General features: G+C 55.0%; 6 protein-coding genes across 6 annotated transcripts; 4 read left to right on the top strand and 2 right to left on the bottom strand.

Moving 5' to 3' along the window:
- Window positions 1-4,118: 4,118 nt before the first annotated feature.
- Window positions 4,119-5,198, bottom strand: PG986_009379 (uncharacterized protein; the record flags this gene model as incomplete). The annotated part of the gene is made up of 1 exon (XM_066845601.1): window positions 4,119-5,198. The coding sequence occupies one exon, from the start codon at window positions 5,196-5,198 to the stop codon at window positions 4,119-4,121; it is 1,080 nt and encodes a 359-aa protein (XP_066697999.1).
- Window positions 5,199-5,937: 739 nt separating this feature from the next.
- On the top strand, window positions 5,938-6,942 carry PG986_009378 (uncharacterized protein; the record flags this gene model as incomplete). The annotated part of the gene is made up of 2 exons (XM_066845600.1): window positions 5,938-6,523; window positions 6,596-6,942. 2 exons carry the CDS (start codon window positions 5,938-5,940, stop codon window positions 6,940-6,942), a joined length of 933 nt encoding a protein of 310 aa, XP_066697998.1.
- A 1,092-nt stretch (window positions 6,943-8,034) lies between these two features.
- Window positions 8,035-9,302, top strand: PG986_009377 (uncharacterized protein; the record flags this gene model as incomplete). Its single annotated transcript, XM_066845599.1, has 2 exons — window positions 8,035-8,134; window positions 8,182-9,302. The coding sequence occupies 2 exons, from the start codon at window positions 8,035-8,037 to the stop codon at window positions 9,300-9,302; spliced, it is 1,221 nt and encodes a 406-aa protein (XP_066697997.1).
- A 690-nt stretch (window positions 9,303-9,992) lies between these two features.
- PG986_009376 (Ankyrin repeat containing protein) lies at window positions 9,993-11,283 on the top strand (the record flags this gene model as incomplete). Its single annotated transcript, XM_066845598.1, has 2 exons — window positions 9,993-10,065; window positions 10,163-11,283. The coding sequence occupies 2 exons, from the start codon at window positions 9,993-9,995 to the stop codon at window positions 11,281-11,283; spliced, it is 1,194 nt and encodes a 397-aa protein (XP_066697996.1).
- Window positions 11,284-11,634: 351 nt separating this feature from the next.
- PG986_009375 (uncharacterized protein) lies at window positions 11,635-14,556 on the bottom strand (the record flags this gene model as incomplete). Its single annotated transcript, XM_066845597.1, has 2 exons — window positions 11,635-13,090; window positions 13,706-14,556. 2 exons carry the CDS (start codon window positions 14,554-14,556, stop codon window positions 11,635-11,637), a joined length of 2,307 nt encoding a protein of 768 aa, XP_066697995.1.
- A 1,887-nt stretch (window positions 14,557-16,443) lies between these two features.
- Window positions 16,444-17,223, top strand: PG986_009374 (eukaryotic aspartyl protease protein; the record flags this gene model as incomplete). Its single annotated transcript, XM_066845596.1, has 1 exon — window positions 16,444-17,223. The coding sequence occupies one exon, from the start codon at window positions 16,444-16,446 to the stop codon at window positions 17,221-17,223; it is 780 nt and encodes a 259-aa protein (XP_066697994.1).
- Window positions 17,224-17,508: the final 285 nt, after the last annotated feature.

Raw genomic sequence — 17,508 nt, 5'->3', positions numbered from 1 at the left:
ATTTGCTTTCCCTTGCCGGCAATCTGCCCGCACCCCTTGGCACCCGACAAGCAGCCTAATCATGTTCGCTACCGGCAGCCGAGGATGCCTTCCGCCAGGATGCTACTGCGGCTGTGTCATATGTCTACATTTCCCCGGGTCTCTTCTCATTGGGCGATAGCGTACTGCAACCCGCCTTTGATTCTGCCGTGATACTCGACGGCGCAACCAATGCCTCGGTACAGAGCCCAGCGCGAGATGAGGACGGCAGTGCAGGCAAGCAATTGACTTTTGACTATGGCCTAGCCGGCCTCGAGGTCAAAAGTCAATCGGTTATCAATATCAGATCAAGGATCGTGCCACGCGGGGAGCCGGGTCTTTGTGTAGCCCCTTCGCAGAGTTTGACCTGACCTGAACTCTGTTCAGTGACTCTAACCCAACCTTCCTTTCCCACGTGTGTTGAAGGTCGCAATGGTCGATGGCCTGGCTGGTAAGTGCGAGGCAGGAACACACGACACATCACAAAGCCATCTGGACTACACCACCGTCGCCACACCACGCTGGCTCCTCCCGTGCTCCCGACCCTCCATCATGGCCGGGGGGGCGTTGAGAAATGACATAATCTCTCCAATAACAGCGCAGCGCCACCCTCCGCTGTGGCCCTTCACACCATCACAATGGCTTTCTCATCAACTTATCGTCGGCGCTCATTCAGGAACGTTCCCTGCTGTCCTGCAGTCAGCAAACCCGCTTCTGTTGGAGGACCGAGAAGAGAAATTTTCTTACCTTGGAGCTGGGTATTTTCTCTCTCCTCTACCCATCGCAGAGGGCGACGCTAATGCAAGGTACTGAGCAGAGTTTTGCTCCTGGGATGGTGTTGCACAGCCCTACTGGATCCTTCTGTCTTTGCGATTGCATTCTGATTGGCAGAGCCCAGACCTCCCCCGTCGGGGAATCACCAGCTCACCCTCGTTCGTTCTGAGTCTGATTATGATTATGATTATGATTATGATTCTGGCCCTCGCCCTCTTCCTGGCGACTTGTACGCCAAGGCGGGACTGCGTGGATGAGTGTGCCCGGTTCCTGCTGCTTGTGCATATCGACTCCACGATTTTGTTGAGTCGCCTTCTCGCGGGGTAATGTTGCCAAAAACAGCGCGCGCAGGACGATATTGGCAATAACCTGCGCGCGCAACAAGTATTGATTACTGCGAGGTTATTCCCCCGAAGAGCTCCGGTCACTGTTACGAGTGCAGGGGAGACCCAGCTGAATGCACGTAACCAGCGCGCCTTCCCCGCCGATCGGTGTGACGAAGCCGGCATGGGCTGCTTTGCATACCACCTATGTAGATAGGCAGCAAGCACATGTATGATGTTGCCGTTCAGGAACGGTGCGTGGGTGGTTGATTCGCATCGATGCGCCGCTTGACAAACAGCTCCGATTCGGTCTCACGTAGGTTAGGACATAGGGCAAAACTGTCGGTTGGCTCCTCCGGTGCCCGGCTAGAAGGTTGACCGTGGTTTCTGAAGGTTCTAGCCATCATCTAGAGCAAGGAAGTATTGATCCGATCTCTGGGCGACGACAACCGTTTCGTCCTAACGTGGATTGACTCGCGGGAACCGTTAGTAGCGCCCGGCTGGTTCCCACTTAGCGACGTCGGGGGCCCCAGTTCTTTTTCTTTTGTTTCGCTCAGTGTTTGCTCACTCGATCGCTGTATGGTTCGATACGCGCTTGCTATTAGTCTTTTGGATATATGAGTCGAGCTGGCAGCTTCTGGGCTATCACGGCCTGCTGAGTGGTCGTCGCCAGACCAGCCCGTTGGTTCTCGATTGACCAACTGCTTAGTTCGTTTAAGGGTCCTGGGGACGCCTCGGATGCCCTTCCTCCTATAGGTTAAGCAAGAGGAACCACACCCCGGCCCGGGCTTTGCCAAGTGACGACCGATAAGTGAATGATGCAGCGCTGGTGCCAGCGAATTCGACGGATCGTCTGACGGGGAACTGACTGGCAACGTTCACTATTCAAACCCCAGACGACGAGACGTGTGCGTTGGTTCGGATGACACATAGCTAATGCGCGATGCGTAGTCAGTCTGTTCCCTTGCTCCAGGGCGGCGTTCCTGGATGACATGCATGCCACCGGCCGGGTATAGCACGCGCAGAACGGTGGTGCGCAAGCTATGGGGGCAGGGGAGCAAGGGAGGGAGGAGTTGCCCTAAGGTGGAGACGCCTATACCTATAGACCCGTGTGACAATGATGTTCGTCCACATTACTTGGATGTAAGTACATATTTTGCCGCGCAGCAGCAGACTTGGTCAAGAAGGCCCCAACAAGACGTACATAACCCACTCCTCTCTGCGAAGTAACGTAATGCACGATGCAAATATTTTATTTTCCTGGAAAAGAAGCCCACTTTGTCCCGCATTGTCACTCCGATGTCTCCTCTAGCGTCGTGGCGTTGCTGTCTGTATGCCAGGGGTCCCCCTTCTTTGTCAATAAACGATTAGAGAAGCATATGTAATGGTAACGGCTACTAGGGCGAGCGGGCGGGCGGGCTTTTCTCTGTGTCTCCTCTATGCGCGACTAATCGACGTCGCCTACCCTTTAAGATCTTCAAGAAAATACCCCGGCATCGCCGGCGACCCGTTTTCTGAGCCTCTCCTCTCTCCTCGCATGCAGCCCTGTCAGGGCGTGACCGATCGTCAAGAGAGAAAGTGAAGAAAAAAAATGCCGCGGCCTGCCTGCCTAATCCACCCTTGGCGCTGGAAACTGCCTTCTCTCATGATGATGTGCCGGAAGATCCCTCGGAAGTGGTTTTTGGTAGTAGTCAGTAGCAGCGACAGTAGCAGTACTGTAACGCACACCCGCAGCTTGCTGCCAAGGGGAGGGGCTTCATGCGGACAAATCGATCGCTAAGGAGAAGAAGAAAAAAAAAGTCTGTGTCAAACTGGATCCCGCTATGGATAGTAAGCAGTAGGTGCATATGATACACATATGTAATGTACGTAGATGGAGAGCAGCAGCAGCCTTCGCCCAGGTCTAGATCGATCTTGGAGGAAGGGGAGCTTGCTGATCACCTGCACGCGCACGAGTTGAGTCCGGTGGTGATGCTGCTGAGTCAGGACTTGCACATGTGATGGCGTTTTCAGTCTTGACTTTTGCTTTGTTTTGTTGGGCGTGTGCTACTGCGCGAGGAGGCGTGTGGCGTGCGCTTTCTCTGTTGGTTCGACGTGCTGAGTGAGTGGTTCGTTCCCCTCCGGGCATCTGGGCATCGTGCCCTCCTTCCTGTTACAGTTCAGGTGTCCTTGGGTAAGCAGACACACATACTGTGGTTCTGATACCGGGTAGGGACGGTGACATAGACGCATCGCTGATGACGCTATCTCGACTGTGGCGAGTTTGGGAACGATACTTCCCTCCACTATTCTTCAGGTGAGCCAAAATCTCTGGGCCTGCGGAAAAAAGGGCACGCCAAAGCATGCCGCCGGAGAAAGAGACCCCAGCCTGTCTTGGAGATCGCCGACATCATCATCCCGGGCCAGCGCCGGCGCTGCCTACGATGCCGCGCGTGGGGTCTCGGCACGGAGAGATCATTTGTGGGCGCTATCCGGCGATGACAGCCTGTGGTATTCTGGCTCCGTTGCGGCCAAGATCCAGCCCCCTCGCCCTAGTCGAGCGCAGATGTAGGGGTGTTTTGAGAGCAGGGAGGAGAACAGGCCCAGGCGGCTGGAACCTGTTAGTTGAGGAGTCCTTGCGAACACCCGTCAAGGACCTTGGTGCCACTGGCATCCACGTTCGTGTTCACAATTCACTGCAGCTACGTCCGCCCCCAGACAACAAGATATGTCTCGCATCACAGGGCCGGGCCTGGCACATTTAAGAGGCTAGTATGGCAGATCTTGGGATATAATCTACTTAGGTAGTCATCAGTCATTCAGGAGATGATTAGTGTTTGTGTTTTTGGCATGTTATATGGCATTTATACATACATATGTGTACACACATTGACCTCGAACTCCGTACTTTGCAGATGCACACCAGTCCAACCCATCAACCATAGCCAACCGCAAGACCCAAACACCCAAGAGTAGAAAAGTGACAAAACATGGAGGCCATATCGAGCCCCTCTTGGCAAAAGTCTACCAAGCGGCAACATCATGGTACTCCTTTTCGGGAATCATGCGCCCCGTGACTTCGTCGCGACGAGACACGTGCTTGGCGACCATCTTGTTCGTCTTGGCGTCGAAGCAGCCGCTCGTGACCTTGCTGGAGCAGAGCGGCCACAGCTCCTTCTCCGACATGTCGCAGAACAGGCCCTCGTGGAAGGAGACGAAGTCCGGGCCGAGCGAGTTGTTGCTCTCGCAGAGCTCGCGGGCGCTGTGGGCCGTCTTGGGGCTGGTGACGAGCTTGCCCGGGAAGAGGTGGCGCTTGGAGAGGATGTCGCGCCGCTCGCGGGGGCTGCGCACCTTGTTCTTGGGCGGCAGCTTGCCGGTCGCGGCGCCGTCGACGAGGACCTTCTTGCGGTCCTTGTCGACGAGGTTGGCGTCGTACTTGAGCGGCGGGTCGAAGTAGGGCAGGAAGTAGTCGCTCTTGAGGTCGTCGTACAGGTGGAAGCGCGGCCTGCTCTTGCACATGGTGTCCGGGTCGTCGGCGTAGGCCGCGGCGCGCTCCTTGGTCGCGGTGAAGTCGGTGATGTGCATGCCGAAGCCCTGGGTCGTGATGCCGTTGGACTGGTCGCCGTCGATCCACGTGCACTTGGGCTGGTAGTTGTCGTCGCCGATGAGCGTCTGCGAGTTGTACCAGTGGCCGCCGCACTGGTAGCCGACGTCGCCGTACCAGGCCTTCTTCTGCCCGTCCGGCCACGTCATCGAGACGTACGAGATGCAGAGCGCGTCGTTGCCGCCTTTCGAGACGGACAGGTACTGCGCCTGCCGCCCCTGCTTGTCCGCGCCCGCCGTCACCACGATGTCCTTGAAGCCGCCGTCGGCGATGGCCTTCTTGCTGCCGCGGGCCTCGCCGAGGTCGCGGCCCATGACGTCGAAGATGCGGATGCCGGGCGTGTTGCCGCCGGTGGTGTCGGAGCCTTTGATGCTGGTGCCGACGCCGATCCGGACGGTGGTCTCGCGGTCGGACTTGTCGGGCAGCATCGAGTTGAGCATCGGGGCCATGGAGACAACCCCGAGCAGGAGGCCGATTACATTAAATGCTACGTTGGCCATGGTGTGCGTTTGAGAGTAGAGAACGTGTGAGAGTGATGCTGAGAGTAGACACTATCGACAGGGGCAAATGAGTGTGGTGGTAAGGGGATGGGCTAACGGCTTGGGTGCAAGGAGGAGCTGGCCTGTTGAGATGCGTTGTTGGTTTCCTGCGAATACTGAGGGAGGATGCCAGCTCTATTTATCATGGGACGAGGCCATGTCGCGAAGAGTGCTATTCCCAGGCCATGAGATCTTGGACTGTACATTAATATCGACAGTGATCCTACGAATACCCTCGGTTGTCTCAAACAGCTGATGGCAATTTCATATTATGGTAGCTTACTACCGTTGGTCCGTTCCTCGAGGATCGAGTTGAAATTGGACTGTCTACCAGGTGGAGGATCTTTTAGGCTATACCATGACGGTGGGGTCCAGGGGTAAAGGGGCTTAGATTCAGCCCTACCGCTGGACTTACTAGTCAGCCCAAGAATAGAACTGCGGGCAGGCCATATGAGTCGCACTCGCTTACTGCCAGCGCATTCGTCCTTGGTTTATGCTTGTTCACGGCCCAGAGTCACTGCAAGAAGTCTCGGACGTCCCTTTCTTTCATCTTGAACCGTATCCTTCTCTTCAATTTCGGTAGTTACGTACGCTTGCCTCTTTCCGCCTTTGTCCGCATTCCAACGACTCGTTCAACAGTCCATTTTCCATTTCCCGTTATCACTGACTTGGTCTTTGCGGTAGAGCATCAAAAGTCAAGATGCGTCTTCTAGCTATCAATACCCTATACTCAGTGGCCTTGGTGCCTCTCCTGTTCCAACACGATGCAGTCGCCGAACTGGTGGGCTGCGATGCCGTCGGGTGTCCCACCAACGAATACCACGTCGCGCAGTGCAAGGTCGGGAACGCCACGCTGCAGGCCCTGGGCATCACCAACGTCACCACCGCCCTCGACACCCGATCGCTGACCTGGACGGTCGGTTTTCAGGAGGTCCCGAAGGACGGCAGCAGCAGCGGCCATCCGGAGGCGGCCATGCCACTCGACAAGAACTTCTATCTGGGCGCGCCGCCGTCTTTTCGGTTCGACAACAGTACGGCCGGATGTGCCCTTTTCTTCGAAGGCATCTCCGCCAACATCACGGTGCCCCAGGAGAAGAAGAACAGTTTCACTTGCGCGGACGCCCTGACCGAGGCCTGCGTGGCCGACTTGGTGCACCAGGCCGAGTCTGCTGCCAAGCTTGCGGGCGATTCAAACGCCTGTAGTCAGTTGCGAGACTCGTTGATGAACAAGCCTCCGCCGTCATGCAGCTCCGCCAAAGGAACCTGGGGCTCAGTAGCTTCAAGACGTAAGTCCCACCTAAAGTCAAGCAAGATCTACTCGATAAGTAGGAAACCAACATTTACTGATACGCACACAGCTTTGAACGGCGGCAACCAGAGCCTAGAGATGGTGGACCAGAGCCAGTGTCGGGCCACCACGGGCCAGGGCTACGACCTATTCCTCGTCGACAGCGAGCGCCACTACCTCGCAGACCGCACCACCAAGGCCTTGTCGCAAGTGCTCCTGGGCATCACGCCCGTCATGACTGTCTTGGAGAAGGACGGCAAGGCGAAGGCGGAGCTCACTTGCCTGAGGCTGGTGGACAGTGTGGCGAACCAGACCGACGATGAGCCCCATTCGTCGTCAGGTTCGCCCAATCGTTCTCTATCTTCCGCCATGTACCTGGCTACTCTGCTGGTTTTGGCCTTTTTGTACATGCTTTAGGATATAGCACGTTGAAGAGTAGTTCTAGAGCCGATGGAGGAGTTGGCAGCTAGCGGCACAACGATAGATTTTACAGAATGATGCAACAATGCGAATTCGCATGCCATTGAACAACTAGCGTAACCCTGCAGCTATTCCATTGCTACCAATCGTCCGAGAGCTGGCTACCCAAAACAACGAGGAATTCGACACAATAACCGAAAAAGCAAACCACCTAAAGAGGGCCGTTTTTTTTATATTGGTATAACATTACACCGGATGAACTCCCGTTCATGATGCTTGCGCGTCCTGGCCCAAGTTCGTCTGCTCGGTGCGACACTCCCAACGGTGCACCTCTTGTTGCTGGGTCAGGTAACTTGGTACAGAATCAAGCATGAAACGCTTATTATTCGTACAGCTAGCGCAAGGAACGGCTGGCCTGAAACGCGTCGCCGCAGGAATTAGACGAAAAGGTCCCAGGTTCCTGATTTAGTGTATCGAGGGGGAATTAGCCGCTGTGGGGGCTGGCTGCCGCGCTTACTATAAGTACGGATATTAGAGATATCATGTCAGCGAAGGGATCAGCATGACGAAAAGATCCCCTCGCGGATATATTTGATCACTCACTACGTCCCCTGAAGACCGTCTCCGAAATGACAGTAGCGAGTCTCATGGGACCTGCAGGCGAGTCAGGTACGATGTCAGCGACCTGAGATCCTTTGTGCCACCTGCATGATGCGGTTGATTACTATATTACTATAATAGATCACGTACCTGAACACGAACGGTAGCTCAACATGGACAAAAGATCCGACGGTCCCTCGGAATGGTTCCGAAAGCACCATCGGGCTTATGTGATGCAGGTCAATGTCTCTATATTAGATCACAGGGGCGAGTTTCAGGGAATCGCCAGCTTAACTGCGCCTCTAAGACCCTTAGAACCGTAATCCAGGAGCTCTCTTGCCATCTAGAGGTTAGAGTCTGATCGTTGCTCTATAAGATCCACGGTAACACACTCCGATAATGATGTCCAAGGCCTCTCCGCATCTTCACTAGCTATCCGCAACGGTTGTTCCCTGTATTGGTCACTTCACTCACCCGTTTTCATCCACCATGCGCTTCAACGCTAGAAACCTCTTGCTCGGTCTCGCTACCTTAGGTAGCATTCCAGAAGGCTTGGGTAGAGCCATTCCCGGGTCTGACGCCGTTGCTTGTAAGCCCCCCCCCTCTCTTGACCTTGACTGTACGATGTACATAAAGCTAATGGTGGCATCCAAGTGTATAACAATGGCGGCAACCTTCACTCCCGTGTAGTCGTAGAGCCAGTCCACATCGGCGGCGGCGGCAAGGGTAGCGGCGGTAAGGGCGGTGGTGAAGGCGAAGGTGCCGGGGGTGGAAAGGGAGGTAATGGCGGAAAGGGCAGCACCCCCGGCGGCGATGGTGGCGATGGCGACGGCTCGCCCGCACGTATCGGATCGCCTGATGGAAAGGGAACCACCGGAGGAGGCAAAAGCGAGCAGCCTGTGCACATTGGAGCCGGGGACAAGCCCAGCACCAACCGAGACCCGGACCTCTGGTGCCGCGGCACGGGTTGCGGCGGCAGCGCCAGCGAGAAGCCCGACGCCGCGGCCCTCGGTGTCAAGGGCGGTAAGGGCATCAACTTGGCGGCCAGTCCCAAAGAGAGCACCAACTTCGACGATCGCTATGGCAACTACGAGTTCAAGAAGCAAGGCGAGCCTGACGGAGTTGACGATTCGATCCCAGCGTTAGGGCTCGACAAGAAGTACGGGTTCCACGAAGAAGAGGGCTGGACCTCGTACTGGATCCGGTCCAAGGTGAAGAACGCCGAGCCCGCGGCCAAAGTCAGCTACGGCCGCGTGACGAAAGACGACAAAGAGTACCTGGCCATCGTGGCCCACGACCGCCACGCCGAGTACGATGGGAACAGGTACAAGCTCACGCCCAGCGGAGATAACGTGAGGGAAGGCGATAAGCTCGTGCTGAACCCGGACGGCGACAAGAAGGCAGTCCCGGTCGCGCAGCTGGTGTATAAGGGTGCCGAGGAGGCTGGCGTGCTGAAGAAGCCTGCCGAGAAAGTGTTTTTGGTGTCTGAGAACGTGATCAACGATGCGGCTAAGGTGATCATTCCCGACGCTCTGAAAGCTGTTAACGAGAAGGGACACTCGCACGTGTTCAAGAACGGTGCTCAGGGAGAGGAGGGCAAGCAGTTCAAGATCCTGGCCGGTTTGGATAACAACTACTCCTACCTGAACACGGTTGGCCGCAACCCGGGTTTCTTCAAGGACTATAAGCTCTCTAGCATCACGGTGGTCTGGGGAGATGATGCCAAAGTGATGAATATGGAGTTCGACAAGGCTTAGAGGGGGAGGGGCACGATAATATATTTCATCTTCGCGAGAGTAACATTAAAACAGATTTTTGTTTCGTTATTCAGAGGTGTATCCTGGTAATGTTTCGTAGCGCGGATCATGATGTAGTGACAAGCATTGATCCCAACGGAAATGCATCAAGGGGAAACTCGAATGGCTGGATTGCCGCACTCTCATTTGAATATATACTCTCGTAGCAGAGGCTCAAGAAGACGTGCACGCAGCCCCAAATGAACAGCCATAAACTTGTAGTTGTCCGGAGATCAGACTGTAGCAAAGCTGCTTGTATGGCTCAGCCAATCAACGTCTCTCCCACTTGACGATTAAGGAAATCTGGAAGTGAGATCTAGGTGGGTACCAGGGCTGAACCGCCCCACCTGTCCCTGCAAACCCCCTTGAGCGGGGATAAAAATAGCGGTAGATACCCCCTGTACTTACTACACCCATTGTCCGCCGGTATCGAATTAATTGATATAAGCAACTGCTCCCCACCACTGAGTTATCGCGTCTCTCATTTACTCATTCACTTGCTTACTTACACACACACACACACACACACACACACACACACACACGCACGCACGCACGCACGCACACTGCCTACCTGCCTTTGGGGGTTGACTTGGTTCCAAGTGCTACATTACTACTGAGAACGAATGCAACATAACACACCAAAACAACATGCAGCTTCTAGAACTCCCCTTGGACGTCTTCAAGAACATCGTCTTGTTCATGGTGCAAGACCAGAGGCTGCGTAAGTCCATGTCAACTCGATTTGTATGCCGTAAGTCCCTTACTTGCCAGGGGCCAGTTGCTTTGGCTTGTTATGGACCCCATCTAATGACCAGTAGACACATTTGCAAATGAGGTCCTCGACGCCGTCATCTCGACGAGAGCTATCGAAGAGATTGCCGAAAGCCCGGACAGTCTAAACAGAATCGAGCGTCACTACACTGTGATTGCAAGATATTTGCATCATCGAGTTCGCACGGATGGGCCCGATACTCATCCCTGGATCGGCACCATTCGCGAAACCTGCAACTTGCTCGTAAAGCATGCCGTTTCTTCGGTAGACACCGACCCTAAGGAGGTCGAACGAATCGAGTTCAGTGCGTGTTTGTGCTTGGCCGTGAACACAAGCTCGACCGTTCTGCCAGTCCTATGGGGCCAACGAAAGGATGAAAAGACTCAATTGGAAGGAGGCACATGGGAAAGCTGCCTCGCTATAGCATCATGGATGGGCGACTTGACACTGGTAGAGTCACTCAACGGAGGCACTGACCCATATTCCTTCTTCGGGAGACCGTCTTGGGCTGCCGCCGCCCAGGGCCACCTCGACGTCCTGCAGTTCTTCCTGGAGCAGGGGGCTTTGCCATATGAGCCTACATTCACTCACATCACCGACTTGGAACTTGGAGAAACCCTTATCGGTGCCGCAGCATACATGGGCCACGACAACATCGTCCAGCTCCATCTGCAACCGCCCTACTTTAGCCCGGGCGTGCGAGAAGAAGAAGCGAAAGCCATCTTTGTTGCCGCGGAGGGAAACCAGCCTCGGACGCTCCAGACGCTACTGGAGCACTACAGGCAGACTCGGCCACAGCCAGACTTCCTTGCGATTATTGATGCCGCTCTCCTCTGGAGCTGCCGGCGCGGGAGCCCCGACGCCACCCGCGTTCTCCTGGAGTACGGGGCGCACCCGAATGAAACGGACAAGTCCCCGCGCTCGTGCCTGCAACATGCGGCAATCGCCGGCGACGCTGCTACCGTCAAGATGCTACTGGATGCGGGCGCTTCCATTGAAGCGAGTCGGTATATCAACAAGCGTACGGTGCCCCGACTGAATGAGACCTGGCGGAAAAAGTACAGGGATGCCCTGACCGAGGCTAAGAGGAGGAACTACATGGCTGTTGTTCGCGTCATTGAAGAAAAGCAGCGAGAGATTGCTGAGGCAAAGGCAGTAGAAGAGTAAGAATGTTGGGAACAGAAAGTTCTGAAAGAATGCTAACCACCATGGCTCGGGACGTCAGAAAAGAATGCATAGCATTATGGACGTCGGAATGAATGGGATCACTGGAAAATGATTGGAGAAGCAGGCTCATACGTGGTATATTTATACTTTGATGATGTGGCAATATGGGCGTGGGAAATTCCGTCTGGCGTTTAAAAAGCGTGGCTGAACAATATAACTTACCTGGAGAAGATGTTGTTGTTTACTTACAATCCTATTGCGTACCTACTGCTGTCTTATCACACCTACCTAATCAACACTCTTTACATCCACTTACCGTGTACGTATAGCCTGGGTATGCATCATGCGCTCCTAAGACTTCTGTGCGAACGGGTCAGCCCAGGGGAGTTGGTGATGTTTCTCAACAATGCGCCGCTGAACGCTTTCGGCCATGTCAAGCCCGGCGAGAACGTACAGCAAGTCGAGAGCGTCGAAGCTGTCGGGGAAAACCTCGGCCTTCTCGAAGCAGTAGACGAGGACTTGGTCCCAAGCCCCGTAGTTCACCGTCAGAAGGCTGAGCGCCATGCGCGTGACCAAGTCGCACCACACCGCCACACTCTCGGCGTCGGTCGTGACCCCGAGCTGCCGGCACGCAATCGTCGTCTTCCGCTCTGCCAGTGCGCGCTCGCCGCGGTAGTGGCCCTCGCGGTAGTGGCGGAAGTCGACGGCGGGCGGCCGCCCGGGCTCGGTCGGTTGCATCAGGGTCCCGACCTCCTCGGGCGTGGCGGTGCCGAAGAGCCGCTTGGAGGCTGCGGCCAGGTAGTTTAGCTTTTGCGGTTGTGGCAGGGGCAGCGCGCCCCGTGGGATGGTGCGGCTGTTCTCGAAGAGTATGCTGGGGTACAGGAACGGGGCGTCCGCGAGGGCCTTGCTTTCAGCCTTCCCCTTGACGACCTGACGGCGGAGGTCAAAGGCCAACTTGGAGTCAATTGCATTGCTGACGCACCTTGCTACCCCGCCTCCGCCGCTACTCTGGCCGTTGGACGACGGCGACTGGGGATTTTGGTGATACGGGAGAGCCGAGAGGAGGTGCCCTGAAATGAAGAACCCGGCCGCGAGCCGCTGCAGCTCGTTGAGCGCAAAGGCCCGCTTGCCCACGCCGACCGAGACGACCATGCCGCAGCCCTCAGGCGTCGTGAAGTCGAGCGCCCGGGTGAGCGCGTTCAGGATATGCTTGACGTACCTGAAACTCTCCTTGCGCTCTCTTCCAGCGCCGTGCCCAGCCCACATGGCCGGCGAGGTGATGCGGACCCCGAGCCAGCGGTCCTGCGCCGCGATGCCGGTCCGGAGCCACTCGGGCGGCGGCACAATGGGCTTCGCCCCGAACCTCGTGGGGCCGACCTCGACACGCCAGGCCCAGGCCCGGGCATCGTGCGTCACGTCGCGGTACCGGTGCCGCGCCCGCAGCCGCGTCGCGGCGTCGTCCTTGCCGCCGCCGTGGTACGCGAGGTCCGCCTCGCGGATCAGGTGCTCGATGAAGCTGCGGGCGAAGGCGGCGACGCCGAGCTCCGGGACCCGCGCGGTCGGGTACACGAAGGGCGGCGGGGACTGGCCGCAGACCCAGTCGTCCGGGGTGTCGTCGCGGTGGGCGGCCAGGAGGTAGTCGATCTGGACGGAGAAACTCAGTTCAGGAGCCCCCTTTTGCTCTACCTTGGGGGCCTCCTTTTGCTCTGACGACGCTTTAATGCCATCTTTATTGGGTTGAGGGGGCTTACCAGCCTCCCACGTCGAGCCGGGGATCGGGTCTGTCTCGTTAAAGGAAACATGATGTCTACAGCCACAAAAGGTAAAAAAAAGAAGATGCGATGCCTTCCTGTAGTCACCAAAGAAGCAGGACAATCACGCCGAATATATTCTAAAGAAGGCTGATGAAAACAATAGCTTCGTCGGCGAACAATACTTTTGTCTAGAGCCCCGAACAATGAGTCCGTCCTGAAAAACGCATAAGCAAGGTTTGAGTTATCTCTTTGTCCATGAAACCAAACCTTAGCAGAACAGAGCTGATGTTCGTGGTGACTGTTTACTGACAACACCTCGGGGCCGCATTCAGCCAATACGCAACGGTCGGTCACCAGTCACGATGCGAGAAAGCGAAAAAAAAAGAAAAAAAAAATATTCAGCCTGCCTATACGAGACGGTCGACCAATGCTAGGCAATGAACAGAAAGATATCGAAATGCAGAACCTAGTAATGTTTGGCATCATCAAAAGGTAGTGTGTGATTCATTACTCATTACTAATCTATATCTCATTATTAAACCAGCATGTTTGTGGTATCTCGTGATGGGCATGGGTCCTCCTATGCCAATTTTGATAGTATCTTAACCTCCTAGTTAAGATACTTTCTGGCAGCCTCTTCCCAAGTCTCTTTTATGATTCGTAAGTACCGAGTCTCGTCAGTCCGCATGTGAGCGACATGGGGGCTATTTGCGAACAATTCGGCGCGAACGGAATAGCCTTGGTCTCTCGCTTGCTGGGCATGTCGCTCTACGTGTGTCCACTCGACCATCTTGTCCTTCTTGCCGTATATGTATGCGCGATGCGACTGGTGCACTTCCTCCTTGTTGTTGTGGAAATTGGCGTTGATGGCCAGATTGTAGGGGCGGCGGAGAACCTTGACGACAATCATGAAGTAAAAGTTCAGAACGTGAAGGAAGGGCGAAATAATCCACCGCCACATGCCCTTGGGGACACCTGCCATGACTGCATTGTATCCCCCGATGTAGGTCCACAGTCCAGGACAGGAGTCGTAGATGGCACAGTGGAGGGGGAACGTCTGACCGGTCTCTTTGCGATAGAGGCCAAGCAGATGCTTGGTGCTGGCCATGCCGCCGTTGGAGAAGGCGTGCATCAGGATCTGGGGCCGTACGGGTGACGCAGCGAGGTAGTCCGAGTCGAGCTGGGAGCGGAGATAGGTTACGGCAGGGTGCACGGCATCGTTGGCTAGCGATTCGACTATGATGAGCTTGCAGACGAACTTGACCAGCAGGATTCGCGAGGTGGGATAGAGTTTTTGGTATCGGGTGACATATTTGGCGATGTGCATATCTTGTGCGCCCATCCAGCTCGCTATCAAGATGAGTTTCGGGCTTTGGCTGTCTGTGGCAGTAGCAGACGATGCTTGCTGCGAATTAGAAACCGCCGCCGGCTCGTAGAAGGAAACATAAGTCGACAGTTTGGTCATACTGATACTGGCGAGCGGGTCCGGCACCATGGAGCCGGTCTGGGGTGAGGCCATCACGATGAGTGGGTTCAATGTTGCCGGGAATAATTATGGACGATGCTACCATGAAAAGACCCCAAAACCAGATACTGAAGAAAGATGCAAAGGTGAGATAGGAATTGTTCAATGCCGATTGAATCAATCGAGTCCTGACAACCAAGCAGCCTTTTGTAAGTAGAGAGAGCGAGCTGCATGGTCCAAGCCGAGGTGTCAGTATAATTTCAGCTCGTTGGGATGACAAGCGCACTAGCGAGCTCACCCCACGAATTAAGTAACCAGTTCGCGGGAGGAGGGCGCCTTCCTTTCCTAACCTATCCAACCTATCCAGCCAGACCTCGGCTCCTCTCTTCTTCCCTTGCAATTTGCATTGATCATTCAATTGGCACCTTCCATCCCATGAACATGAAGCAAGTGCACGGTCGGTTTGATGCGCGATTGCCGACGGGGGTGGCAAACAATTGAAATAATCCAACGGAGCCGACTGTCACCGTCACCCGGTGGTGCAAAATTCCATCCGACGGAAGGACTGTCTGTGTCTGGTATTAGGTTACTTCATGTTTGCTGCCTGTCTGAATTTCTCTAATGGCCCTGGTGCTTGCAAATGACAGGGATGCCACTTTACCGTTACATTGGGACCCCCAGTGTCACTGTCCCGACGCCCAATTGGGCAGCTTGCCGAACCCGAACCGCCAAGGCCGCCCAATTGCGGTACCTAACCAAGATCGCGCATCCCGGAACCCTGCTGTCAGCTTGGCGTGACAGCGCTCATCCATCTTGATCGCGAAGGGGCCCGGGGGAACCATTCCGCATCATCAAGCATTCGCGGTCTTAGTGATCGTGCAGACAGGTGCTTACCCACCCTTCAATGTTTAAAACATACATAATGGATCAGACATCAGTTCACTATTTCATACATTCGCTCGTTTATCATAAACGAACGTGCATGATATTCTATACCGATCCGAAATCCACCGACAGTGTGTTTGTATCTTCCGTCTAGGGGCAGTGAGGGTGTTCTGCAGGAGATAACACATCGCTCAAGGATAGGTATGTTGCACTGTCGCGCAGACCGCGGGAAATCACGCCCTTCCCCATTTCTTCTCATTTGTACATGAACACGTCAGAGGCTCCTGCCCGCGTTGAGCGAGCGCATCCAGGCTCGCAATCTGTGGAAGTAGGTAAAGTAAGTATGCACGTCACCCCTGAAACTGCCCGATTGCAGGATCGGCGGCCGCCTCTGCAAGATTCGCAACTTCCGGCAGGTGACATGCATGAATGGAACCCAAATGCAACCACCAACTACAATACACAATTATCCTTGGTACTGCATCACACACTGGTATCAATCTTGTCTAAATTCTCAATGACATATGAGACTGCCTATGCACTAGAGCCCATGCAGTGTAAGCCAGCACAAGCTGCCACAGTACTCTATTTCCTGTGGCGAGCTACAGGCATGAAGAACTTCGAACCGTCATCACAATTGTCAAAGTACTAGTTCATCGGAGGTCCTGGATCCCAGAACTTCAATTCCATTACGATCTCACACGCCAGTAGCGGCTGTAGATGGCGTTTGCTTCAAAATGTCCCGCTGGATGGCAACCAGCAGGAGCGGAACCTGACATATGCAACTACGCCCAACCGATCGGGCTGTGGTTACCTCGACTGAAAATGCGAAAGCACTTTCCATTGTCAGCGTTGATTCAGACCTCCCCGCTGTGAAGGCACGTACATAGCTACCTCATGTTCACAATTACCTTTTGTCTACTCCTGCCCTCGGACACATCTTGATCAAGCCTGTTCGCCCATCATTCTCAGAAGTAAGGAACATAGCGTTCAAGCCGCCAAACCGTGGTATCCCGCCCAATGAGAATATCCATTTGTTCCCTCTCTGGTGTCATGATGTTGCCCCTTTTCTTCCTCCTCGTAGGCTGTTGCCTGTCCCTCCCTTCCGAGCCTCACCGCCAGCTCATCCCGCAAAGCGACATTGTCCCCTCGCTATCAATCCCCGGAGTTGAGATGCGCCGGGCACGACCCTTCTCGAACCCTCTCAAGGCAGCCGTAGCCAACAAGAGCAGTGGCAGCCATGCTAAGCTCAAGCGCCTTCCCAAAAGCCACTCGCACCGACAGCCTTCTGCCGCCGCATTCTTTGCGGAGCACCGGCAGTCTGATGCCGGAACCGGCACCACCACCCCGACAGGCAACGTCAGCGTCGTCGATCGCAGTGCTACCCAATACTCGGTAGAAGTGATCTTGAATGGCTCTCCTTTCAACCTCATCATGAACACGGCCGGTTCTGATACTTGGGTCAGATCCAGGAACTTCACATGCCTGAACAACGCGACCGGATCCGCACCAATACCACAGTGTGACTGGGGGAAGTCTGGAGCAACCGGGTTTCCCAAAGGCCCAATTCAAAACCAGCATTTTGCCATCAAGAACGCCGATGGCTCTGGAGTTAGTGGCCAACTCGGGTACATGAATGTCTCCTTAGCGAACATTGCTGTCCCCAACCAAGAAGTGGCTATCGCCACACAAGGAATATGGCATGGCGATAACGTTACGAGTGGTATGCTTGGAATGGCCTATCCTTCTCTTACGTCGGCGTACTCAGGCGACGACATGAACGACACGAGTGACACGTCTGCGCTTGAGTATTCCCCCTTTTTACCACAATGGTGACGGACGGCCTCGTCCCACCGTCCTGGTCTCTAGCAATCAGCCGCAACTCGTCCGATGGTCTATTCTGCTTGGGTAGCCTGACGCCGTCGAATTTCACCTGGGATAACGTCGCCCTAGTCGATTTACTTATTGTGGGTTTAGCTTGAGATTGCATCAGTCAAGACATGAATTGACAGCAAGCAGGCGAAACTGTCGGATAAGAAAGCTGCAGCGTACCAGCCCTCGTACTATGCAACGGTTTTTGACGGCTTCCTGATTGGAACCACTGATATCAGGGAAAGCTAT

Source organism: Apiospora aurea, assembly GCF_038362705.1.
Source record: "Apiospora aurea strain CBS 24483 chromosome Unknown utg000006l_segment0_segment0, whole genome shotgun sequence".
In the NCBI taxonomy this organism is placed as follows: domain Eukaryota; kingdom Fungi; phylum Ascomycota; class Sordariomycetes; order Amphisphaeriales; family Apiosporaceae; genus Apiospora; species Apiospora aurea.
This window is presented reverse-complemented; position numbering and strand designations above follow the sequence as displayed.